The sequence below is a fragment of the Coregonus lavaretus genome (assembly GCF_964263955.1).
Source record: "Coregonus lavaretus genome assembly, chromosome: 10".
NCBI classification, from domain to species: Eukaryota; Metazoa; Chordata; class Actinopteri; order Salmoniformes; family Salmonidae; genus Coregonus; species Coregonus lavaretus.
The window spans coordinates 17,165,219-17,192,791 of NC_139997.1; the positions used below are offsets into that span (position 1 = coordinate 17,165,219).

At 46.6% G+C, this 27,573-nt stretch overlaps 1 protein-coding gene across 1 annotated transcript; it reads right to left on the minus strand.

The window, feature by feature from the left end:
* Positions 1 to 24,377, minus strand: LOC311135848 (POU domain, class 2, transcription factor 3L-like; the record flags this gene model as incomplete). The annotated part of the gene is made up of 8 exons (XM_084169876.1): positions 1 to 9; positions 220 to 384; positions 980 to 1,113; positions 1,273 to 1,414; positions 2,808 to 2,984; positions 5,546 to 5,634; positions 5,886 to 5,997; positions 24,366 to 24,377. The coding sequence occupies 8 exons, from the start codon at positions 24,375 to 24,377 to the stop codon at positions 1 to 3; spliced, it is 840 nt and encodes a 279-aa protein (XP_084026002.1).
* Between the last annotated feature and the right edge of the window lie 3,196 nt (positions 24,378 to 27,573).

Here is a 27,573-nt window from a genome sequence, read left to right on the forward strand (position 1 = left end):
CTATGCTACCTAAAGACACAAGACCTGGTTAGACTGTTTCAAGTTATCTAGAAGGGTGTGTGACTGTAACTGTGTAGTGTTTTGGCAGAGTGTATAGGCTTTCAAACTGACTTGAAAATATAGAGCTACTGTACATATTCAGAGCTGGCCACTTTAACATCAGGAAAAAAACATACAACATTTCCCCAAAACATTATAACTGAGAGATTTAAGGCTAACCATTCTGGAGTGGAAGTTATGTGGTTTCATTGGTGAGGTGGACATGGGGCAGTAGATCCTCTTCTCCTTCTGTCTGCGGTTACAGAACCACACACGCACCACCTCCTTCTCCATAGACAGCTGCTCTGAGATCAGCATGATCTCCTCTGAGTTAGGCTTGGGGTTCTGAATAGAAACATTTGTATATTGGTATTACTGTAGGTGCTATAAGCATGAATGAACCTTTATAATGTCTTATAATAGGGCATATAATATGTAGCTGCTCTGAGATCATTGTGATCTTCTCTGAGTTGGGCTTGGCGTTCTGAAAATAAACCTTGGTAGCTAACTATAAAGCCTGCAGGTATAATGCTTATTACTTATTATAAGCATGCATGAGCTTCTATAATGTCTTAAAATAAGCCATATCATATGTATCACCATTGCAACTAACTAAAAATGGCTGCTATGTAGTCACTCAAGTGTCACAACAATGTGCATGATGGAGAATTGTTTTGCTCCCTGCATGGAAAAGCATTTTATTTTTTTCTACCCAATTTCGTGAAATCCAATTACGATCCAATTACGATCTTCTCTCATCGCTGCAACTCCCCAACAGACTCAGGAGAGGCAAAGGTCGAGTCATACCTCCTTCGAAACATGATCCCCCAAACCGCGCTCCTTAACACCCAAATACGACTTATATCAACAGTTCCTAAATTATGTATTTATGGTTGGAAGTGCAGGGGACAACATTAGGTGATGGACAGAGTTAACTCACGTTAAGGAAGCGTTTCTCCAGGGTGAGCTTGATGTTGGTTTCAATGCTTGTTCTCTTTTTCCTTTTCCTTCCATAGCCTTCGATCAGGGGTGGTAGAGAGGCAACGTTGGCCATAGAGTCAGAGGGAGAATTCTCTGATGTGGAAAGAGATAGTGAACATGATTTACCAACATACATTTTATCTAAAAGGAATTTCTAGCCAATACAATTAAATAAATATCCTCTTGACGTAGAAATATACTGTACAAGTGTGTAAAGACATCTACAAAATATATTGTTATACACTATAATACCTGCGTCGCTCAGCCACTTCTCCAGTAGCGGCTTCAACTTGCACATGTTCTTGAAGCTCAGGTTGAGTGCCTCGAAGCGGGAGATGGTAGTCTGGCTGAAGTCATTCCCATACAGCTTCCCCATAGCCAGGCCTACATCACCCTGGAACACACACGCACACACACACACACACACACACACACACACACACACACACACACACACACACACACACAGACAGGATATATTTGAATCTGATTACGGCAAACCTTCAAATAATAATGTTATTGATCTCCTTTAAGTATTTTGACTACAGAAAACGTAAGTCACTTCAGTACTGTCTTTGAACTGTGTGTGTTTCAATAGTTGATTATTTCAAAGTGAGCAGGTACACCAAGTACAGAAGTTAGGTGGCATATCAGTAATCAGAGTGAGGCAGTAGCTTCAAATCCCAGGGCTGACAGGAAAATATCTGGTGGGAGTGAGAATCGGAATATCAAATCAAATCAAATTGTATTTGCCACATGCGCCGAATACAACAGGTGTAGACATTACAGTGAAATGCTTACTTACAAGCCCTTAACCAACAATGCATTTTTTAAAGAAGTGTTTAAAAAAAAGTGTTAAGTAAAAAAATAAAAGCAAATAACTAAAGAGCAGCAGTAAAATAAAATAACAGTAGGGAGGCTATATTCAGGGGGTACTGGTACAGAGTCAATGTGCGGGGGCACCGGCTAGTCTAGGTAATTTAGGTAATATGTACATCTGGGTAGAGTTAAAGTGACTATGCATAGATAATAAACAGAGTAGCAGCAGCGTAAAAGAGGGGGGTGGGGGTGGGGGGGCAGTGCAAATAGTCCGGGTAGCAATGATTAGCTGTTCAGGAGTCTTATGGCTTGGGGGTAGAAGCTGTTGAGAAGCCTTTTGGACCTAGACTTGGCGCTCCGGTACCGCTTGCCGTGCGGTAGCAGAGAGAACAGTCTATGACTAGGGTGGCTGGAGTCTTTGACAATTTTGAGGGCCTTCCTCAGGTGCTGCATATTGCCATTGTGCCCTTGAGCAAGACATTTAACCCCTAACCTGCTCCAGGGGTGCTGTTCTGTGGCTTCTAGCCACCTGTGTTAGTGTACTGGTATGCAGGGCCGTTTCTAGCATTTTGGGGGCCCTAAGCGAGATTTGATTGCTAGACTAACTTACCTAGCAATCTATCAAATGTTAGCTGACAAGGATTTATTGAGTGACTGTCAGTGACTGACATAACAAGAGGAAAACTGCTGATGCACTACCAAATTTCGAAATTGCACGTTGTGTATTCTACTATCCTAACTAACAATAAGTTGAGACCCCCACTGACTTCCTAAAAATAAAAATAAAACTATCTTTATTGAATTTTTTGGGGGTTCGGCTGCGGGGCCCTAAGAGGCTGCTTATTTCACTAATGCCTAGAAACGGCACTGCCGGTATGTGTGGTATCCAGGGGTTAGGGAAAAAACAAAACAGCAAAAAGACAAATAAAGCTGTATTGTATTTTGAGCCGGTGGCCCTCAGTCTGTACCTGGGTGAAGCCCAGTTTGATGCGTCTCTGTTTGAAGGCCTTGGCAAACTGTTCCAGCTGCTCTAGGTCACTGGGATCGTCCTGCTGGGGGGCCCCGATGTGTTTGGGGACCTGCAGGTGGGACATGTCCAGGTGTCCTTCCATGACCGACGACGTCAGGCCCGACCGACTCATGGCCTTTAAGGAACACAGTGGTGAGGAGAAATATGGTTAAATGGATGATAAAAAGTGTGAAAATTATAGCAGTGTTAGAAACCTTGTTCATACGGAAATTGAACATGTTATTGTGTTATGCAAATGTTCTCTTCATTTTTCCTCATTAATACACTGAGTTTACAAAACATTAAGAACACCTGCTCTTTCCATGACATAGACTGACCAGGTGAATCCAGGTGAAAGCTATGATCCCTTATTGTTGTAACCTTTTAAATCCACTTCAATCAGTGTAGATGAAGGGGAGGAGACAGGTTAAAGAAGGATTTTTTATCCTTGAGACATTTGAGACATAGATTGTGTATGTGTGCCATTCAGAGGGTGAATGGGCAAGACAAAATATTTAAGTGCCTTTGAACGGGTTATGGTAGTAGGTGCCAGGCGCACAGGTTTGATTGTGTCAAGAACTGCAATGCTGCTGGGTTTTTCACACTCAACAGTTTCCCGTGTGTATCAAGAATGGTCCACCACCCAAAATGACATCCAGCCAACTTGACACAAATGTGGGAAGCATTGGAGTCAACATGGGCCAGCATCCCTGTGGAACGCTTTCGACACCTTATAGAGTCCATGCCCTGACTAATTGAGGCTATTCTAAGGGCAAAAGGGGTGTGGGGGGCAACTTATTCACGGCCGGCTCGCTCATTAGGCAGGATTAGGTGTCCGCCTATGGCGGCAGATTGACGAGGGCGGCATTTTCAAAGTTAAACTGACCAAGACGCACCTCCAACAACACATAAAACCTCACATAGGCCTAATTTTGTTCCCAATCAATGGCTATTTCTCTCAACCAGCGGCATAAGGGCTTTTTGGTGAGCGTTGATGCCGCCATGTGATAAGCAGTGCCCACTGTCAAAGGCAGGGGCGCAAAATATTTTGCTTGTCCATTCACAGCGCGCCTCTCCAGGGTGCTGTTGGAGAGACACATCACTGCGGCACTCCACCAACGTTCTGTCAATAAAATCATGTAACATAAATCATGTAGCACGTATAGGATATGGTAGAACGAGTATGTGGCCTTTTCTGTAGCCTACAGGCTGGAGATAAAATGTATGACAATGTAATGAGACTGACACTTTTTACATCATGCAGGTTTCTCCGATCAAATAGCCTAACCTAAATGGCACCCAATCAAATAAAAAATGCACTGTCATGTTAACAAACAACATATCCCAAAACTAGGACAGGACAAAGTAAAATGGAAAATATGGACAATCACAAATGAAGTACAGGACTTTCACATCATTTTCATGATCAGTTGTTTCAAGTTTGTATCCGTAAATTTTTAACAAGCTGATCATAGCGAAAAAGAACACATTGCAAATAGGCTCACCATAACTCCTGATAAAGTTGAGTAGCTGATATTCAGAGCTTAAATAGCCAAATTGATTAGTCACAGGAATCAGGAATAATAAAGCCAATGCAACGACCTGTTTTACAAATGGTGGGCCTATCACATGGATGGGCATTCATAAAATTCCATTGCGGGCAGACATGGTAGTCTACACCCCAGTAAGCACGAGCCAACGTCTTTTCTTGGTCCTGTCCAGACCTGACATCATTTTTTTGTGTTTTTTTTACAAACGGTAGGCTTACCACATAGATGGGCATTCATAAAATTCAATTTCAGGCAACACTGTAGGCTACACCTCAGTAAGCACGGACCGAAGCCGACTCCTTTTTGGCATCTTTTTTTGGTGCAGTCCGGACCGGCCTTTATTTCCACATCCACGGACATTGGTCTTTTGTCCGGTCTGGACCAAATCTGACCAATCATAGACATCTATGTTTGGTTCAGATTTTGTCCTGTCTGGACCAGCCTTGATTTGGCCCAAACATAGATGTCTATAAATGACGACTTTTCAACTTTTATTCAGAACCAAAAATTAGCTTGATTTCAACATCCGAAAAAGACATATTTTCAACATCTGGAAAATGCGTATTTTCAACAACCGGAAAATAAGTATTTTCAACTTTCATTCAGAACTGAAAATGAACATGATTTCAACGTCCGGAAAATACGTATTTTTCAACATCCGGAAAAGATGCCTTTTCAACTTCCTGTAAAATATGTATTTTAAACGTGCGGAAAATACGTATTTTCACCTTTCATTGAGAACCTAAATTGAACCTAACTTCACCGTCTGGAAAATACGTATTTTAAACGTATTTTCAATGTAAATTTGCTTACTGGGACTATTCTAGTTTTGCGGGGTCTCGCCTAGGGCGGCAGAACGGCAAGGACCGGCTCTGAACTCAATATTAGGAAGGTGTTCTTAATATTTTCTACACTCAGTGTATATCTGACTGATGTCAGTGAAAGTTCTATGATACTGTAAATCCTTATCCCTCTCATGGTATGTCCTGTAAACGGTTAATTCGGTTATCAAGTTTAAGGATCCGGATGCATGACCTGTATTGTTGTCCTTTAATCTTCTCAGCAAATGTGGTCACTTGACTTACATCTCTTTGTCTCTTCCATACAGCTAATAATGTCAACTGGTGAAAGAGGTGTGATTTTTTACCTGAGGTGTCAGTGCTAACCCAGGCTGGTGTTGCAGGAGACCTGACTGGCTCTGGGTGGGAAAGTTGTGGAGGTTCTGCTGCAGAAGTGCTACACGGGGAAAAAAACAGTTATTGATACAATTTGTTTAGAGAAGTATCATAGATATTGTAACTTTCCCAAACTTCCCAGATTTTTCAGAAACCCTGGTTGAAGGATTCCCAGTTGGAGGATTCCCTCCCTGCTTATTCTCTCCTGGTTTTTTGAGTCCTCAAACTGGTATACTGTATCTAGAAAAACCTGTGAACTTTGGGAAGGTTTACGTAATATTGCAACCCTTTCATTTGGATGTTCATGTGTACCTTGGTGCCCTGTGTGTTGTGTCTGAGAGAGGAGGAAGGAGGAGGGCGATGAGAGGTGGTGAGAGGCTGGCATAAGCACCAGCTGCTGCATGGTGTGGAGGGAGGGGAGTTCCTGTGGAAACAGAAAAACTATCTTAGATTTTTCATTTTTTAATCTTTCTTTATTCCAGGTGAGTCTCGTTGAGAGACCTGGATGTAAACCAAAAAACAACCAAACAAATGCCTTGCTTACAGAATGACCGTTCCCTCCTATTCTTAGAAAATGATAAATAATCATAGCTTTACGTGATTTTAAACATTGGGCCTGGGGCTGTACAATGAGGGAAAAAAGTATTTGATCCCCTGCTGATTTTGTACGTTTGCCCACTGACAAAGAAATTATCAGTCTATAATTTTTAATGGTAGGTTTATTTGAACAGTGAGAGACAGAATAACAACAAAAAAATCCAGAAAAACGCATGTCAAATATTTTATGAATTGATTTGCATTTTAATGAGGGAAATAAATATTTGACCCCTCTGCAAAACATGACTTAGTACTTGGTGGCAAAACCCTTGTTGGCAAAACCCTTGTTGGCAATCACAGAGGTCAGACGTTTCTTGTAGTTGGCCACCAGGTTTGCACACATCTCAGGAGGGATTTTGTCCCACTCCTCTTTGCAGATATTCTTCAAGTCATTAAGGTTTTGAGATTGACGTTTGGCAACTCAAACCTTCAGCTCCCTCAACAGATTTTCTATGGTATTAAGGTCTGGAGACTGGCTAGGCCACTCCAGGACCTTAATGTTCTTCTTCTTGAGCCACTCCTTTGTTGCTTTGGCCGTGTGTTTTGGGTCATTGTCATGCTGGAATACCCATCCACGACCCATTTTCAATGCCCTGGCTGAGGGAAGGAGGTTCTCACCCAAGATTTGACGGTACATGGCCCCGTCCATCGTCCCTTTGATGTGGTGAAGTTGTCCTGTCCCCTTAGCAGAAAAACACCCCCAAAGCATAATGTTTCCACCTCCATGTTTGACGGTGGGGATGGTGTTCTTGGGGTCATAGGCAGCATTCCTCCTCCTCCAAACACGGCGAGATGAGTTGATGCCAAAGAGCTCCATTTTGGTCTCATCTGACCACAACACTTTCACCCAGTTCTCCTCTGAATTATTCAGATGTTCATTGGCAAACTTCAGACGGGCATGTACAGTGGGGAGAACAAGTATTTGATACACTGCCGATTTTGCAGGTTTTCCTACCTACAAAGCATGTAGAGGTCTGTAATTTTTATCATAGGTACACTTCAACTGTGAGAGACGGAATCTAAAACAAAAATCCAGAAAATCACATCGTATGATTTTTAAGTAATTAATTAGCATTTTATTGCATGACATAAGTATTTGATACATCAGAAAAGCAGAACTTAATATTTGGTACAGAAACCTTTGTTTGCAATTACAGAGATCATACATTTCCTGTGGGTCTTGACCAGGTTTGCACGCACTGCAGCAGGGATTTTGGCCCACTCCTCCATACAGAACTTCTCCAGATCCTTCAGGTTTCGGGGCTGTCGTTGGGCAATACGGACTTTTAGCTCCCTCCAAAGATTTTCTATTGGGTTCAGGTCTGGAGACTGGCTAGGCCACTCCAGGACCTTGAGATGCTTCTTACGGAGCCACTCCTTTGTTGCCCTGGCTGTGTGTTTCGGGTCGTTGTCATGCTGGAAGACCCAGCCACGACCCATCTTCAATGCTCTTACTGAGGGAAGGAGGTTGTTGGCCAAGATCTCGTGATACATGGCCCCATCCATCCTCCCCTCAATACAGTCATCCTGTCCCCTTTGCAGAAAAGCATCTCCAAAGAATGATGTTTCCACCTCCATGCTTCACGGTTGGGATGGTGTTCTTGGGGTTGTACTCATCCTTCTTCTTCCTCCAAACACGGCGAGTGGAGTTTAGACCAAAAAGCTCTATTTTTGTCTCATCAGACCACATGACCTTCTCCCATTCCTCCTCTGGATCATCCAGATGGTCATTGGCAAACTTCAGACGGGCCTGGACATGCGCTGGCTTGAGCAGGGGGACCTTGCATGCGCTGCAGGATTTTAATCCATGACGGCGTAGTGTGTTACTAATGGTTTTCTTTGAGACTGTGGTCCCAGCTCTCTTCAGGTCATTGACCAGGTCCTGCCATGTAGTTCTGGGCTGATCCCTCACCTTCCTCATGATCATTAATGCCCCATGAGGTGAGATCTTGCATGGAGCCCCAGACCGAGGGTGATTGACCGTCATCTTGAACTTCTTCCATTTTCTAATAATTGCGCCAACAGTTGTTGCCTTCTCACCAAGCTGCTTGCCTATTGTCCTGTAGCCCATCCCAGCCTTGTGCAGGTCTACAATTGTATCCCTGATGTCCTTACACAGCTCTCTGGTCTTGGCCAATGTGGAGAGGTTGGAGTCTGTTTGATTGAGTGTGTGGACAGGTGTCTTTTATACAGGTAACGAGTTCAAACAGGTGCAGTTAATACAGGTAATGAGTGGAGAACAGGAGGGCTTCTTAAAGAAAAACTAACAGGTCTGTGAGAGCCGGAATTCTTACTGGGTGGTAGGTGATCAAATACTAATGTCATGCAATAAAATGCAAATTAATTACTTAAAAATCATACAATGTTATTTTCTGGATGTCACGCCCTGGCTCTGGGGACTCTTATATGTTGAGCCAGGGTGTGGATTTTCTATGTGTGATTTTCTATGTTGTGTTCTAGTTCGTGTTTTCTATGTTGGCCAGGGTGGTTCCCAATCAGAGGCAGCTGATTCTCGTTGTCTCTGATTGGGAACCATACTTAGGCAGCCTGTTGGCACTAGTTATTTGTGGGATCTTGTTCCGTAAGGTTTCTTTTGGTGTATTAACCTAGGACTTCACGTATCGTTTGGTTTGTTGTTTTGTTTTGATCGTGTGTCAAGTACGTTAATTGAATAAAGTATGTACGCTTACCACTCTGCGCCTTGGTCCGCTGTTTATAACGATCGTGACAGAAGATCCCACCAAAGGAGGACCAAGCAGCGTGTCCAGGAACAGACAGCCTGGACTTGGGAGGAGATCCTGGACGGGAAGGGATCCTGGACTTGGGACGAGATTCAGGCCGGAATGGATCGCCGTCCTTGGGAGGAGACTGTGGAGGCGCGCTACAAAGAGGAGCAGCGGCAACGCAGAGGGTACCGGCCGAGGAGGAAGCCCGAGAGACAGCCCCAATAAATTTTTTTTTGGGGGGGGGCTAAAAGGGTGGTTGGCGGAGCCTAGAGTTAGAGCTGAGCCAACTCCCCGTACTCAGGCTAGAAAGCGTGAGACTGGGCAGGCTCCGTGTTATGCGGAGCCACGTACTGTGCCGCGAGTGTTCCGGCACAGTCCTGTACGTCCTGTGCTAGCACCACGCACGTGTCGTGCTAAGGTGGGCATGCAGCCAGGACGGAGTGTGCCGGCTCAACGCTCGTGGCCTCCAGTACCCCTCCTCGGTCCTGTATATCCTGCGCCTGTGCCACGTGCTGTAACGCCAGTACGAGTACACAGCCCTGTACGTCCTGTGCTGATGCTTCGCACATATTGTGTGGAAGTAGGCATTCAGCCAGGACGGGTTGTGTCAGCTCTCCGCTCCAGACCTCCAGTCCGCCTCCACAGTCCGGCCCGGCCCGTTCCGGCTCCCCGCACCAAGCCTATGGTGCGTGTTCCCAGTCCAGCCCGGTCCGTTCCGGCTCCCCGCACCAAGCCTATGGTGCGTGTTCCCAGTCCAGCCCGGCCTGTTCCTGCTCCCTGCACCAAGCCAGTGGTGCGCGTCGTCAGCCCGGTCCGGCCCGTTCCTGCTCCCCGCACCAAGCCAGTGGTGCGTGTCGTCAGCCCGGTCCGGCCCGTTCCTGCTCCCCGCACCAAGCCAGTGGTGCGCGTCGTCAGCCCGGTCCGGCCCGTTCCTGCTCCCCGCACCAAGCCAGTGGTGCGCGTCGTCAGTCCGGCACGGTCCGTGCCTGTTCCACCGGTGCCTGGTCCGGCACCGGTCAGCTGCTCCACACCGGAGCCAGAGCAATCCGTTCCACCGATGTCCAGTCCAGCTCCGGCCAGCAGGGCCAGACCAGACCAGGGGCGCTATGGGGGGGTAGAGAGAGAGTGGTGGTCACGCCCGGAGCCGGATCCGCCTCTGAGGCGGAATGCCCACCCGGCTCCTACCCTCTTGTGTTTGGTTGGCGTGGTCGCAGTCCGCGCCTTTGGGGGGGGGGGGGGGGGGGGGGGGGTGGGGGGTACTGTCACGCCCTGGCTCTGGGGACTCTTAATTGTTGAGCCAGGGTGTGGATTTTCTATGGTTAGTTGTTCTATGTTCTCATTCTAGATCGTTTAGATCTATGTTGGCCAGGGTGGTTCCCAATCAGAGGCAGCTGTAGCTCGTTGTCTCTGATTGGGAACCATACTTAGGCAGCCTGTTTTCACTAGTCATTGTGGGATCTTGTTCCGGAAGGTTTGTGTTCAACCCAGGACTTCACGTATCGTTTGTTTTGTTGTTTTGTTCGTGTGGTGTACTTAAATAAAAGTATGTACGCTTACCACGCTGCGCCTTGGTCCGCATCTATCGACGTTCGTGACACTGGATTTTTGTTTTAGATTCCGTCTCTCACAGTTGAAGTGTACCTATGATAAAAATGACAGACCTCTACATGCTTTGTAAGTAGGAAAACCTGCAAAATCGGCAGTGTATCAAATACTTCTTCTCCCCACTGTATATGTGCATTCTTGAGCAGGGGGACCTTGCGGGCACTGCAGGATTTCAGTCCTTCACGGCGTAGTGTGTTACCAATTGTTTTCTTGGTGACTATGGTCCCAGCTGCCTTGTGATCGTTGACAAGATCCTCCCGTGTAGTTCTGGGCTGATTCCTCACCATTCTCATGATCATTGCAACTACACGAGGTGAGATCTTGCATGGAGCCCCAGGCTGAGGGAGATTGACAGTTATTTTGTGTTTCTTCCATTTGCGAATAATCGCACCAACTGTTGTCACCTTCTCACCAAGCTGCTTGGCGATGGTCTTGTAGCCCATTCCAGCCTTGTGTAGGTCTACAATTGTCACGGTTTCGGCCGAGGCTGCCTCTCTTCCTTGTTCGGGCAGGCTTCGGCGTTCGTTGTCTCCGGAATACTAGCTGCCACCGTTGTATGTTTCATGTTCGTTTGCTTTTGTCTGTTTGTTGTGACACCTGTTTCTCGTTTAGCGTAATTAGTGTCCTATAAGTTTCTCGTTGTGTTTGTCTAGTGTTGTGTGTTATTGTATTATTTGCTGTCGTTGTGTTGCTTGTTTGTTGCATTCTCGCTCGGTTGAGCTTCACTCCACTACGTTGGAGCATTTTCGCACATGTTTCGTGCGCCGTTATTTTGTCGCCTTCGTGCGTAATTTCGCCTTCGGGCAAGTGTGTTCATATTTTCCTTGTTGGAAATATTACTAAAGTCTTTTGGACTATACTTCGGTGTCCTGCGCTTGATTCCACCACTACACCCACCTACAGCACTCTTGACAGAATAACACACCTTTAAGAATGGAATCAGCAGGAGCCGCAGCAGCCCAGGCGACGCTGGAGGACAAGGTCCGGGAACAAAGTGACCAGATCCTGCAGATGGGGACCGCACTGCAGGAGGTGATCACCACCATCCGAGGCTGGGGGACGCCTCCACCGCCATCCTCCCTGCCAGCACCATCGGCCAGTCAGCCCATTCCCGCACCGGAACCCCGAGGAGTCCGACTCTCGCTCCCGAGGGCCTACGATGGGACCGCGGCCGGGTGTCAGGGATTCCTTCTCCAGGTGGAGCTGTACCTGGCCACCGTGCACCCGGCGCCCTCGGGACATGAGAGCGTGTCCGCCCTGATCTCCTGCCTTTCCGGGAAGGCGTTGGAATGGGCCAACGCGGAGTGGAGGAGGATCGACGCGGACACCATCACATACGACGAGTTCTCCCGCCGCTTCAGGGCGGTGTTTGACCATCCCCCGGAGGGGAAAGCGGCGGGGGAGCGTCTGGTCTTCCTCCGGCAGGGGAGGAGGAGTGCCCAGGAGTTCGCCCTAGAATTCCGGACTCTAGCGGCAGATGCAGGGTGGAATGAGCGGGCTCTCGTCGATCACTACAGATGTAGTCTACGAGAGGACGTCCGTCGGGAGCTGGCCTGTAGGGACACCAGCCTCTCGTTCGACCAGTTGGTCGACATGTCCATCAGGCTGGATAACCTGCTAGCTACCCGCGGACGTCCCGAGGGGGGTCCGTCCATTTCACCCTCCAGCGCCTCCGAGCCGTGCCCCATGGAGCTCGGGGGCGCTGGCGCTAGAGAGAGGAGGGGTCGGCTTTCTAGGGGGTCTATCTCCTGCACCAACTGTGGTCGGGGAGGACACACCGCGGCTAGGTGCTGGGGATGGCCTCCTAGGGGAGAGGACGACAGGTCCCGCACTGGGGATTCCTTCCAGGTGAGTAGGCGCCCCACTCACCCAGAGCTCTCTGTTGCACATTTCTGTATACCTGTGAGTTTTCCACAGGTAGCACCTCATTCCCAGCATAAGGCGCTGGTAGATTCAGGCGCGGCTGGGAATTTTGTTGATAAGAAGTTTTGCTTAGCGTTAGGGATTCCCCTTCTTCCTGTTGATGTCCCTTTCCCCGTTCATGCCCTAGATAGCCGTCCGTTGGGTGCGGGCTTGATCAGGGAAGTCACTGCGCCACTTAGGATGTGTGCGCAGGGGGGTCATCAGGAGATGATTCAGCTATTTCTGATTGACTCGCCTGCGTATCCGGTGGTGCTGGGCATGCCCTGGTTGAGTACCCATAACCCATTTATTTCATGGCAGGAGAGGGCTCTGATGGAGTGGTCTGCCCAGTGTGTGGGTCGATGTTTGGGCGTTTCCGTAGGGGCTACCTCGGTGGAGAGTCCAAACCAGGTGCCCGCATTGCACGTTCCCCCTGAGTATGGGGATTTGGCTATTGCGTTTAGTAAGTCGAGGGCGACGCAGTTGCCGCCCCATAGGCAGGGAGATTGTGCGATAGACCTCCAGGCAGGAGCTGCGCTCCCACGGAGCCATGTGTATCCTCTGTCTCAGGAGGAGAAGAAAGCTATGGAGACTTACATAGACGAATCTCTGAGACAAGGATACATACGGCCTTCCACTTCCCCTGCGTCCTCGAGTTTCTTTTTTGTGAAGAAAAAGGATGGTGGTTTACGCCCGTGCATCGATTATCGTGGTCTCAATCAGATCACGGTGAAGTACAGTTATCCACTCCCGCTGATTGCGACCATGACTGAGTCATTGCATGGGGCGCGTTTCTTCACTAAATTAGATCTCAGGAGCGCGTACAACTTGGTGCGCATCAGGGAGGGCGATGAATGGAAGACAGCCTTTAGTACCACCTCGGGCCATTACGAGTATCTTGTCATGCCATACGGGTTGATGAACGCTCCGTCAGTTTTCCAATCATTCGTGGATGAGATCTTCAGGGACATGCAGGGGCAGGGGGTGGTTGTGTACATAGATGACATTCTCGTGTACTCGCCTACCCGTGTCGAGCATGTGGCCCTGGTGCGCAGAGTGTTGCGGAGGCTGGTGGAGCACGACCTGTATGTTAAGGCAGAGAAGTGTCTGTTTTTCCAGGAGTCGGTCTCCTTTTTGGGGTATCAGTTGTCTGCGTCAGGGGTGAAGATGGAGGTAGACCGGGTGTCAGCCGTGCGTAATTGGCAAACACCAACCACTGTGAAGGAGGTGCAGCAGTTTTTGGGGTTTGCGAATTACTACCGGAGGTTTATCCGGGGTTTTGGACAGGTGGCAGCTCCCATCACGTCTCTTTTGAAGGGGGGTCCGGTGCGTCTGCGGTGGTCTGCCGAGGCGGACAGGGCGTTTGGGAGGCTGAAGGACCTGTTTACCTCGGCCCCGGTGCTGGCGCATCCGGATCCCTCTTTGCCATTTCAGGTAGAGGTGGACGCGTCTGAGGCCGGTATAGGAGCCGTGCTTTCACAACGGTCAGGCGCGCCACCTAAACTCCGCCCCTGTGCTTTTTATTCCAAGAAGCTCAGTCCGGCGGAGCGAAACTATGACGTAGGGGACAGGGAGCTGTTAGCCGTGGTACAGGCCCTAAAGGTGTGGAGGCACTGGCTTGAGGGGGCTCAACACCCTTTCCTCATTTTGACGGACCACCGTAACCTGCAGTACATCCGGGCAGCGAGGAGGCTGAACCCTCGCCAGGCGAGATGGAATATGTTTTTGACCCGGTTTACATTTAAGATCACGTACATCCCTGGGTCACAGAACGGTAAGGCAGATGCACTGTCTCGGCGGTATGACACGGAGGAGAGGTCCGTGGAGCCCACTCCCATACTGCCGGAGTCGTGTCTGGTGGCACCGGTAGTGTGGGAGGTCGATGCTGAGCTCGAGCGGGCGTTACGCACCGACCCTAGTCCACCGCAATGCCCGGAGGGTCGGAAGTACGTTCCGCTCGAGGTTCGGGATCGATTGATCTATTGGGCTCACACGTCACCCTCCTCTGGACACCCTGGTATCGGCCGGACAGTGCACTGTCTTAGTGCCAAGTACTGGTGGCCCACGTTGGCAAGGGATGTGAGGGTTTATGTTTCCTCCTGCTCGGTGTGCGCCCAGTGTTACGCGCCTAGACATCTGCCTAGGGGTAAGTTACTACCCCTGCCCGTTCCACAACGACCATGGTCTCACCTCTCGGTGGATTTCCTTACTGACCTTCCTCCTTTTCAGGGGAATACCACTATACTGGTCGTTGTGGACCGGTTTTCTAAGGCCTGTCGTTTGCTCCCCATGCCGGGCCTTCCTACCGCCCTGCAAACTGCCGAGGCACTATTCACCCATGTGTTCCGGCACTACGGGGTACCCGAGGATATTGTGTCTGATCGAGGTCCCCAATTTACCTCCAGGGTCTGGAGAGCCTTTATGGAGCGGTTGGGGGTCTCGGTGAGTCTCACCTCGGGTTACCACCCGGAGAGTAATGGGCAGGTGGAACGCGGGAACCAGGATGTGGGTAGGTTTCTTAGGACATACTGCCAGGACCGGCCGGAGGAGTGGGCAAGGTACGTTCCCTGGGCCGAGATGGCCCAGAATTCCCTACGCCATTCCTCCACTAACCTAACCCCTTTCCAATGTGTGTTAGGTTACCAGCCGGTTCTGGCACCTTGGCAGCAGAGCCAGATCGAGGCTCCTGCGGTGGATGAGTGGGCACGGCGCTCGGAGGAGACATGGAACGCTGCACACGTCCACCTGCAGCGGGCCCTCCGACGTCATAAGGCGAGCGCCGATCTCCACCGCAGTGAGGGACCGGTGTACGCACCTGGTGATCGAGTCTGGCTCTCTACCAGAAACCTGCCCCTCCGCCTGCCCTGTCGGAAACTGGGTCGGCGGTTTGTAGGGCCATTTAAAGTCCTGAGAAGGTTGAACGAGGTGTGTTACAAATTACAACTACCTGTTGAATATAAAAGTATTAACCCCTCGTTCCATGTGTCTCTTCTCAGGCCGGTGGTAGCTGGCCCACTCCTAGAAAGTGAGATCAGGGAGACTCCTCCGCCCCCATTGGACATCGAGGGGGCACCGGCGTACTCCGTGAAGTCCATCTTGGATTCGAGACGTCGGATGGGGGGTCTCCAATATCTAGTGGAGTGGGAGGGGTACGGTCCGGAGGAACGGTGCTGGGTGCCGAGGAGAGACATTTTGGACCCGTCTCTCCTGACGGAATTCCATCGTGGGCACCCGACGCACCCTGCTCCGCGTCCTCCTGGTCGTCCCCGAGGCCGGAGTCGGCGCACGTCTGGAGCCGCGCGTCAAGGGGGGGGTACTGTCACGGTTTCGGCCGAGGTTGCCTCTCTTCCTTGTTCGGGCAGGCTTCGGCGTTCGTTGTCTCCGGAATACTAGCTGCCACCGTTGTATGTTTCATGTTCGTTTGCTTTTGTCTGTTTGTTGTGACACCTGTTTCTCGTTTAGCGTAATTAGTGTCCTATAAGTTACTCGTTGTGTTTGTCTAGTGTTGTGTGTTATTGTATTATTTGCTGTCGTTGTGTTGCTTGTTTGTTGCATTCTCGCTCGGTTGAGCTTCACTCCACTACGTTGGAGCATTTTCGCACATGTTTCGTGCGCCGTTATTTTGTCGCCTTCGTGCGTAATTTCGCCTTCGGGCAAGTGTGTTCATATTTTCCTTGTTGGAAATATTACTCAAGTCTTTTGGACTATACTTCGGTGTCCTGCGCTTGATTCCACCACTACACCCACCTACAGCACTCTTGACAACAATCTTGTCCCTGACATCCTTGGAGAGCTCTTTGGTCCTGGCCATGGTGGAGAGTTTGGAATCTGATTGATTAATTGCTTCTGTGGACAGGTGTCTTTTATACAGGTAACAAGCTGAGATTAGGAGCACTCCCTTTAAGAGTGTGCTCCTAATCTCAGCTCGTTACCTGTATAAAAGACACCTTGGAGCTAGAAATCTTTCTGATTGAGAGGGGGTCAAATACTTATTTCCCTCATTAAAAAGCAAATCAATTTATAACATTTTTGACATGCGTTTTTCTGGATTTTTGTTGTTGTTATTCTGTCTCTCACTGTTCAAATAAACTTACCATTAAAATTATAGACTGATAATTTCTTTGTCAGTGGGCAAACGTACAAAATAAGCAGGGGATCAAATGCTTTTTTCCCTCACTGTATGCCTTCAGAAGGTATTCACGCCCCTTGACTTTTTCTATGTTTTGTTGTTTTACAAAGTGGGAATCAAATGGATTTAATTGTTATCTACACAAAATACTATGTAATGTCAAAGTGGAAGAAAAATTCAACCATTTGTAAAACATTAATGAAAATAAAACACTAATATATCTTGATTAGATAAGTATTCAAACCCCTGAGTCAATACATGCTAAATTCACCTTTGACAGCGATTACAGCTGTGAGTCTTTCTGGGTAAGTGTCGAAGAGCTTTGCACACCTGGATTGTATAATATTTGCTCATTATAATTGTTTTAATTCTTCAATCAAACCGATTTAACTCAAAACTGTAACTAGGCCTCTCAGGAACATTCAATGTCATCTTGGTAAGCAACTCCAGTGTGTATTTGGCCTTGTGTTTTAGGTTATTGTCCTGCTGAAAGGTGAATTTGTCTCCCAGTGTCTGCTGAAAAGAAAACTGAAACAGCTTTTCCTCTAGGACTTTGCCTGTGCTTAGCTCTATTCTGTTTCTTTTTATCATTAAAAAACTCCCTAGTCCTTGCCGATGGCAAGAATACCCATAACATGATGCAGCCACCACCATGGCTGAAAATATGAAAAGTGGTACTCGGTAATGTGTTGTATTTGATTTGCCCCAAACATAACGCTTTGTAATCAAGACATAAAGTAAATTTCTTTGCTGATTGTTTTTGCAGTTTTACTTTAGTACCTTATTGCAAACAGGATGCATGTTTTGGAATATTTTCACTCTGTCAGTTAGGTTAGTATTGTGGAGTAACTAAAATGTTGTTGATCCATCCTCAGTTTTCTCTTATCACAGCCATTAAACTCAGTAACTGTTTTAAAATCACCATTGGCCTCATTGTGAAATCCCTGAGCGGTTTCCTTCCTCTCAGGCACCTGAGTTAGGAAGTACATATCTTTGTAGTGACTGGGTGTATTGATACACCATCGAAAGTGTAATTAAAACTTCACCATGCTCAAAGTGATATTCAATGTCTGCTTTTCATTTTATTTATACCCATCTACCAATAGGTGCCCTTCTTTGCGAGGCAATGGAAAACTTCCCTGGTCTTTGTGGTTGAATCTGTGTTTGAAATTCACTGCTCGACTGATGGACCTTACAGATAATTGTATGTATGGGGTACAGAGATGAGGTAGTCATTCAAAAATCATGTTAAACACTCATATTGCACACAGAGTGAGTACAGGCAACTTATTATGTGACTTGAAGGGGTTGAACACTTATTGACTCAAGACATTTCAGCTTTTCATTTTTTATTAATTTGTAAAAATGTAGAAAAACATAATTCCACATTCGACATTATGGGGTATTGTGTGTAGGTCAATGACAAAAAATCTCACTTTAATCCATTTAAAATTCAGGCTGTAACACTACAAACTGTGGAAAAAGTAAAGGGGTGTGAATACTTTCTGAAGGCACTGTATCAAGCGTAATAGAGTAGGAGTGCTGATCTAGGATCAGGTCCCGCCTGTCCATATAATCGTATACATTATGATTTAAAATGTCAAACTGATCCTAGGACAGCACTCCTATTTTAACCCTCCCGTTGTCCTAGGGTCAAAATGACCCGCCACTGTGTTGAACCAACTTTATTTAATTTTTATATTTTTGGGATCATTTGTGAGAAGGAGTCAGTGAGACTTTAAAGAAAGTATCACTGCCTCCTTCTCACAAATGATCCAAAAAATATAAAAATTAAATAAAGTTGGTTCAACACAGTGGCGGGTCATTTTGACCCTAGGACAACGGGAGGGTTGATCTATTGAGACAGAAGATGCGTGACCTACCACTGATAGCTGGCCAGCCTGGCCACCAGGTATTGGGGATCCTTGTGTCAGGTGACATGTTTTTTGTGATGAGACCGCATGGGGAGAGTCATTGAGGTCCTCTGTCTTGATCTGAGAACCAATCACATGACAGTATTACTCACTTTCCTACTTCCTGCTGTTTGATGTTGACATTGTCTTTAGAAGAATAACAGTCCATTAACACTCTCTTGTCCTTTTCAACGGAAATCGGGATATCAATTGGGTGTGAATAATTGACATGGAACAACCAGGCTGACATTTGGCCTATGTTGTCATAGATCACAGTGTCTGTGTGTGTGTGCGTGTGTATATATCTGTCTGTCTGTCTGTCTGTCTGTGTCTGTGTCTGTGTCTGTGTCTGTGTGTGTGTGTGTGTGTGTGTGTGTGTGTGTGTGTGTGTGTGGGGGGGGGGGGGGGGGGGGGGGGGGACCGGTTGGGTTAGGCTGCTGCACTTGTTAAACAAGATACAAACTGTGATAAACACAATTCCCATCGGGCAGTGCAGTATGCAAATGTCTCAGCCGGGGCTCAAGGCAGTTTCTGTAACCCCCAGGACTACAACAATAAACCTCTAACAATCTCCCAATGCCAAATGGATAGACATAGTTTAGGAATAACTTATAGGTAATAGGTTATAATAATAGGTGGACATTTTGAGGTATATAAACAGTTGTGTGAAAAATTTAATGATCTTAGTTTAACTGTCCAGCAGTCTATTCAGTTCATGTAATATGATAGCAGATGTTATTATTACATTATTTAAACAGACTATAGTACATTACTTTCAGTATTGACGGACATCACAATCAATGTTTTTGTTACGAAATCTTACAAGTACCAATTGTCTCGAGACATATGGCATGAAGTAAAAACCTTTCAAGTTTTTCTATATCTAATAAATTATAAACATGGTTTTCCTGTAATGTCCTACTATTAATCTGTTCTCAGACGGAAAGCTGCTCCCACTTTAATTCATTCCCACTTATGGAAAGTTAATCTGAAGTTAGAATTAAATGTGTTTTCTATACTCACTTGTCTTTGTTCAATGTCTGCAGGAGAAAGAAATATAAAATATTAGACAGTCAAATATTACAATGTCCTACCTGTCACCAAGCATATTAGGGCTCCACTGGGTTAAACTACTTTCTGTTTCTAAGAATAGGCCTACACATGAAGTAGCGCTCTGGATAACAGTATGGCTCAGGGATGGGCAACTGGCGGCCCCATGTTTCTCTCCGCCCCATGGAAAAATGAGTTGAATTCCTTAAAATGTGTTATAAAATTGCAAGATCTTCTCTCCGCCCCATGGCAAAAATGTGTAGAATTGCAGTAAACTTGCTTTAAAAGTACAACATTTTCTCTTCTTTCCATGGCAAAATTGCAGGAAAAGAACTCTAAAACTTAGGGCTAGGGCCGGCTCTGACTGCATGTGTGGGTATGGATGTGGGTACGCAGAGCGCGAGCCACTGCGGCCCCTCATGATGAGTTCAGATTTTTTGTGGCCCCCACCCCCATCAAAGTTGCCCATCACTGGTATGGAGGGTTTTTGATAATTAAGCTACAAGAGGGAATAATAAGAAAATCATTAATCCCTTTATAATAACTTTCATGAATAAGACATTATAAAAGCTTTTAAATGTTCATAAATGCATTATAAATGATCATACTTTTTATAAATGTTTATAAATTGATACGCTCGTAACACTTATCATTATTGATAAATGTTTACAAATTATGAAATATTTGTTTATGAATAGTTTATAAATAGTTTATAAATGTTATTTCATGACATTTATTATAACGTGTTATAATAAACAACATACAGAGAAACTAGTGCCTCGCAAGTGCGCCCTCAATTTTATCAATATGTAGGATAATAATACACAAGATAGAGTTTATTTTAGACATTTTCTTGGCACTATTCATATCTATCCTCATCAGGGGTATAATGTAAAAAATTCAACACAGCCATATGGATGACTAACCACCATATGGAGTGATTAAGAAGGTTATGATCATATGAACCCTACACTGGCACCCTCCCTTCAATACAACAATGCCATATGACAGACAGAGAGTGCAAAGGTCTACTGTGCCAGGTAATCTTCCCTCATTTGAATTTCAAATGGGACCTCTGGGAGTTTGTGGCGAGCGATGTGCCTGCTCGACCCACAGTATGGAAATCTCCCCCCTACCACCATGTTCGGAGGCCAAACTTCCAGTATGGAAATCATCAAGCTATGCAAATCAGCTGCGTAGCCGTGGCAACCTTTTCAGGCCCTTCCATTGTAATGTTTACAGACCCCCAGGTGCACTACACACACTGACTAAGGGCTCTATTCAATCCGAGTTGCGGAAATTCATTTTTACAGCGTGATTGAAATTTAAAGGCAATGTTCCTTGTTTAGCAAAGACTGCATTCATGGTAAACGCTGCATATGTTGGCTCAATCAGAAATTACCTTTAAAGCTGTAATATGTAACTTTTTGGGCAACCCGACAAAATTCACATAGATCTGTCATTCTCATTGAAAGCAAGTCTAAGAAGCGGTGGATCTGTTCTATGTGGCTATTTCTATGCTTCAGGTTCTTAAGTTTCGTTTTTGCGTCTTTTACTTTCGGTTTTGTACACCATCTTCAAACAGCTGAAAATACAATATTTTGGGTTATGGAAAATATATTTCACAGCGGTTTAGATGGTAAAATGATTCTCTACACTATACTTGCTTGGCGAACTATTAGAATTAGCAACCAGGAAATGGTGGAGCAATTTCTGCATAGTGCATCTTTAAATTTATATTGCAGAATCAGGAACGTTTCAGCTTTACAGATTGAATAGAGCACTAACTCCAGACCCAGAACTATAATGGAACTGGGTTTAATTCCATATAATTGTCACGGATTCAGCAGAGGCTGCTCCTCCTCCTTGCTCGGGCAGGCTTCGGCGTTCGTCGTCCCCGGAGTACTAGCTGCTGCCGATCGATGTTTCGGTGTTTGTCTTGTTTAGTCTTTATTGTGTACACCTGTTTCCCATTATGTTTGATTGTGTTCCCTTTAATACCCTCTGTGTCTCATTGTGTATTGTGCGTTATTGTTTTGGTCTTTGCGGCAGTTGCCCTTGTGTGCGGGTGTTGTTATTTTCCCTTGCTGTTCGAGGTTGCCAGTGTACTTTGTTTTGTTGCACTGAATCTAGTAAAAGTTCTGCCAGTAGCTCGGTGTCCTGCTCTTGACTTCGCCTACCGCATACGCGTCGCCTTGACAGAATAACGCACCTATTAGACATGGAGTCAGCAGGAGCGGCGGTGCCAGCTGGATCAATAGAAGAGCGCGTAGAACAACAAGCGGCTATGATCCAGGCTCTCGGCACCGCCATGGAACAGGTGGTGAAAACCGTGGAGCGATGGGAAAGAAGAAGTTGGTCTACACCTCCTCTGACGATACCACCACCATCAGCTATGCCCATCGCTTCATCTCCGGGGTCCAGTGGGATTCGGCTCTCGCTCCCGAGCGCTTATGATGGCACAGCTGCCGGGTGTCAGGGTTTCCTGCTCCAGGTGGAACTCTACCTGGCAACCATCCACCCGGCGCCCTCGGGATACGAGAGCGTGTCCGCCCTCATCTCCTGTCTGTCCGGCAAGGCGCTGGAGTGGGCCAATGCCGAGTGGGGGGGAATAGACGGCGACACAGTCAACTATGCAGAGTTCACCCGCCGCTTCAGGGCAGTATTCGATCATCCACCAGAGGGTAAGGCGGCGGGTGAACGTCTATTCCACCTTCGACAGGGGAGGAGGAGCGCGCAGGAGTTCGCACTGGACTTCCGGACACTGGCTGCCAACGCGGGATGGAATGAGAGGGCCCTCATCGACCACTACAGATGTAGCCTGAGGGAGGACGTGCGTCGGGAATTGGCCTGCAGGGACACCAACCTAACCTTTGATCAACTGGTGGACATGTCGATTCGCCTGGACACCCTGTTGGCTACCTGCGGACGTCCGGACTTAAATATCTCTGGAGAGAACAATTTAATTCATTTTAGAATAAGACTGTAACATAACAAAATGTGGAAAAAGTCAAGGGGTCTGAATACTTTCCGAATGCACTGTACATTGTTATTAATCACTACATTGTTGGGTTTAGAGCTCGCAAGGAAGGCATTTTACTGTACTTGTGCATGTGACATTAACACTTGAAACAGATAAAAGGTCTCCATGCTGTAGTATATTATACAATAACTATTCAAGTATTTGCTTAGGGGACATCCTCTCAAAGGTATAATTAACACACAGAGAACTATTTTACTGATTTATACTTCCTACAGACCTTTTTTTTTAAAAATCAATTAGGGAGTCAATTTGTTTGATTAATTCGGGTTAATTTGTGTTGAAAAATAACACAATAAAACAATTAACTGTAAGCTGTGTGAAAGGATTCATGATAACATTGCTATCAGGGTAAAATTATAGTGATATTTTCCTCTCTGACCTGATGGTCTTGCGTAGTGTTGTGGCTATTAGTGTTAGATGATATGAAATTAATATCGGGTGTGATCCTGATGTGATCCTATGAGGTGAAGTTGATTCAACTTGAAAGGTTAACGCAACCAGCTGGTGCTGCACACTGATTTCAAGGTTACTCAACCTTGGGGCAGGAAAGTTCTACTAACATTCATTCTTGAGTTGTCTCAACACATTTGCCAGTGTTTTTACTCATAATGTCTTCAAATGATCCCAATTGTATTACAGTGATTTGCTTGAATAATAGGAATGAAGCTGAGGCAACATCATGATGGAACTTGATTAAAAGCAGATTTTGTCAGATTATGTCCAAAAATTAAAACAATGAATTCACTTCCATACACTCTGCAGCTCTCTCTGAATCCAAGTTCCACATTTTCATTGAGTTTGTTCCGTATTTCACCACCTCTTCCATGTCACCTAATAGCCTGGGGCTGTGGCAGCTTCTCTGCAAACAGCTTGAGGTACAGACAGCACATCCTGGTAGAGCCTCCAACTGACAGAATCAACACATCCTATTTTAGAAACACTTGTTCATAGTAAAGTGTAATTGGGGGAGATGTTTTCTGTTGATAAGGTTCTTTCAACCAGAAAGATTATACTGAGAAATAGTAATTCACAGTGTGGTTATCAACGCACCCTAATGCCCCACTTATCAGTAAAGGATTGTAGAAGAAATGCTGAGACACATTTACAGTGTTTTTGATAAATACTAGAGAGTTTGGGGAAAATATAGCTTAAAGCTAATAAAACAAATGTCCAGATACGCCATAACTTCAGAAATAAGGTTTTAGGATTAAATAACAATCATGCTCAGCCTGGAAGCTCCACATACCCTTGCATCCAAAATCCATGACAAAATGTTTGTAAAAAAAAGACACAAAAACATTTTCTGTACTATTCAGTGTTATTGGGGGTGTTATGTTTCAGTAAATAATGTGTCTGTTTCAATTACACATTTTCATTAAAAAGCTAAATGAGACACTTTTCAGTACAAATATGTATGAAAGTATGTATCACCCATCCAGGAACACTAAGCACAAAATGATTCCTCAGAGATATTTTGTAATTACAAATTATTAATATTCAATAATAACAAAGTAATTCAATTAATATCCACGTCTTCCCAAAATCATATTGTTATACTAAAAGTGATCAAATAAGTGTTGAAGTGAAATGTTTGTAGGACAGTCTAAACATACGAATAAGCAGAAATGTACTTTCTTTCTGTAAGGCTATTTTGTTTTAAACACCACCATCACAAAGAAGAAAGTTTAGTAGGTGCAATGGAGGAGAAATGTTTACATCATAACTTACCAAGATATATTTCATCATAATTTGTTCAGATACACCTGACAAGGGATAGCGACAAACAAATTGAAAATAAACATCGAAAATCAGGTGAAACAGCCTTACCTGCTTGTTCATGGTGAGCCTCCGAGTGTTCTACACCATCTGTGCTCATCTTAATATCTGTAATGATAAATACTGCTGATTTTCCTAAAGGATTGTAACTTCGCTGGGACAGTGCAGCACACAGCTCTACCAGTAAAATTATATGGAGGTTATTCTAATGCAGCGTACTTTCAAATTTTCTCCCACATGTCATTGCTGTTATAATATTCATAAGTTGGTGGGTATCCCCATTCACTATTCACCACAGTTACTCCAGCTCTCCTCCCTATCTGAACTCAGTCAAAACCATATGAATCAAGTCAACAGACACTCAAAGTTTGTTGAAATGGCTCATTTTTTTTTGCTTTATATTACATTGAATATAAGTATGTAAAACTTGAACAGGTAATGTATACATTTTGAATACAAAATAAATAAATACAAATTACCTGGGTTGAAGAATTGTTCCACTCACTGGTTTAGATAGCACTATGTGAATATGTCCTTTTTCTCTCAAAAAATATGCTGGTATTGGGATAGAAATTTCACAAACCAACTACTGCTCATCTGCATTTGCCTAAGTGCGTTAGTGGAGGAACATTTACCTTTTTTAGTACCCCACACAGGCAGATCGAGTCATTTGCATAAGTCTCTCGGTGTGTCCTATCCAGTCTCAGTTATTTTGCATAAAACAACAATGGGTTGACTGCAAACTTAGAAAAGTTGCTCTTCAGTGTATGTGTGTATGTGTTTGTATAAAGGGATGGATATGTGGACAGCATGTCGCAATGACATAACTTAGCATCAAAGCAAGGCAAATTCTGGGGAGAATTATAAACTTGACATCATAGTTATTTGTCACTGTGGAACGAGATTGAAATCGACCAATGGGATGACAAAATGGGCAGACTGCCAAAATGTGGGTGTCACGCCCTGGCTCTGGCGACTCTTATATGTTGAGCTAGGGTGTGGATTGTCTATGTTGAATTTTCTTTGTCAGGTTCTAGATCATGTATTTCTATGTTGGCCGGGGTGGTTCCCAATCAGAGGCAGCTGTGGCTTGTTGTCTCTGATTGGGAACCATACTTAGGCAGCCTGTTTTGCACTTGTGATTTGTGGGATCTTGTTCCGGAGAGGTTTGTGTTTGTTAACCTTAGGACTTCATGTATCATTTTGTTGTTTTGTTGTAGTGTTTAAAGTACTCATTAAAAGATGTATGCATTTCACGCTGTGCCTTGGTCCGTTTCTCACGACGATCAGGACAGAAGATCCCACCAATTAAGGACCAAGCAGCGTGTCCAGGAGCAAACGCCGGAGGTAACGCTAGTGGATGTCCTCCTCGGTTGGGGAAAGATCACCGAGGAGGAGGCCGTCCGCTACCGGAGGGCGATGAGGGAGGATGTCCAGGCAGGAGAGGAGAAGCGGCGCCAACCGGGCCGTCGTCGGACAGGCGAGAGGCAACCCCAATCATTTTTTTGGGGGGGGGCACACGGCATGGACGACGGGGCTGCTGGAGGCAGCTACAGGGCGAGTTTGTGGACTAGGAGAGGAGGCCACCAGGTTACGGGGGCCATTGGTCAGGAGGGAGAAGGAGAGTGTGGAGGCACGGCGAGAGGAACTGAGTAGGCAGCAGAGGGAGCGGAGGTTTATGAGGAAACCCAGTCCCGCTCCTCGCACCAAGCAAGTGGTGTGTGTCACCAGTCCGGTCCGGCCCGTTCCTGCTTCCCGCACAAGGCCAGTGGTGTGTGTCACCAGTCCGGTCCGGCCCGTTCCTGCTTCCCGCACAAGGCCAGTGGTGTGTGTTCCCAGTACGGTCAGGCCCGTTCCTGCTCCCCGCACTAAGTTAGTGGTGCGTGTTCCCAGTCCGGCCCGACCCGTTCCTGCTCCCCGCACTAAGTTAGTGGTGCGTGTTCCCAGTACGGCCCAACCCGTTCCTGCTCCCCGCACTAAGTTAGTGGTGCGTGTTCCCAGTACGGCCCGGCCCGTTCCTGCCCCTCGCACCAAGGCAGTTGTGCGCGTCGCCAGCCCGGCCCGGCCTGTTCCTGCCCCTCGCACCAAGCCAGTGGTGCGCGTCGCCAGCCCGGCCCGGCCTGTTCCTCACCTCGCACCAAGCCTGTGGTGCGCATCGCCAGCCCGGCCCGGCCTGTTCCTGCCCCTCGCACCAAGCCTGTGGTGCGCGTCGCCAGCCCGGCCCGGCCTGTTCCTGCCCCTCGCAACAAGCCTGTGGTGCGCGTCGCCAGCCCGGCCTGATCCTGCTCCCTGCACCAAGCCAGTGGTGCGCGTCGCCAGCCCGGCCCGGCCTGTTCCTGCTCCCCGCACCAAGACAGTGGTGCACGTCGCCAGCCCGGTCCGGCCTGTTCCTGCTCCCCGCACCAGGCCAGTGGTGCGCGTCGTCAGTCCGGCACGGTCTGTGCCTGTTCCACCGGTGCCTAGTCCGGCACCGGTCAGCGGCTCCACACCGGAGCCTGAGCAATCCGCTCCACCGGTGTCCAGTCCAGCTCCGGCCAGCGGGTCCAGACCAGACCAGGTGCGCTACGGGGGGGTAGCGAGAGAGTGGTGGTCACGCCCGGAGCGGGATCCGCCTCCGAGGCGGAATGCCCACCCGGCCCCTCCCCTGTTGGGTTTAGTTGCCGCGCCTTTGGGGGAGGGGGGTACTGTCACGCCCTGGCTCTGGGGACTCTTATATGTTGAGCCAGGGTGTGGATTGTCTATGTTGAATTTTCTTTGTCAGGTTCTAGATCATGTATTTCTATGTTGGCCGGGGTGGTTCCCAATCAGAGGCAGCTGTGGCTTGTTGTCTCTGATTGGGAACCATACTTAGGCAGCCTGTTTTGCACTTGTGATTTGTGGGATCTTGTTCTGGAGAGGTTTGTGTTTGTTAACCTTAGGACTTCACGTATTGTTTTGTTGTTTTGTTGTAGTGTTTAAAGTACTCATTAAAAGATGTACGCATATCATGCTGCGCCTTGGTCCGTTTCTCACGACGATCGTGACAATGGGTAACACTTTATAATACATTTCATGAATAAGCTGTATTTAATAATCAATAAATGTGTATTTCATTATTTGTAAACATTTATAAACATGTGCATTTACAGGCATTGTAGGCATTACAGTTCATTAGCATTCATAACATTTTATAAATGTATAAAATAGTGCCAGGATAACAACCTCTCCCTCAACATGATCAAGACAAAGGAGATGATTGTGGACTACAGGAAAAGAAGGA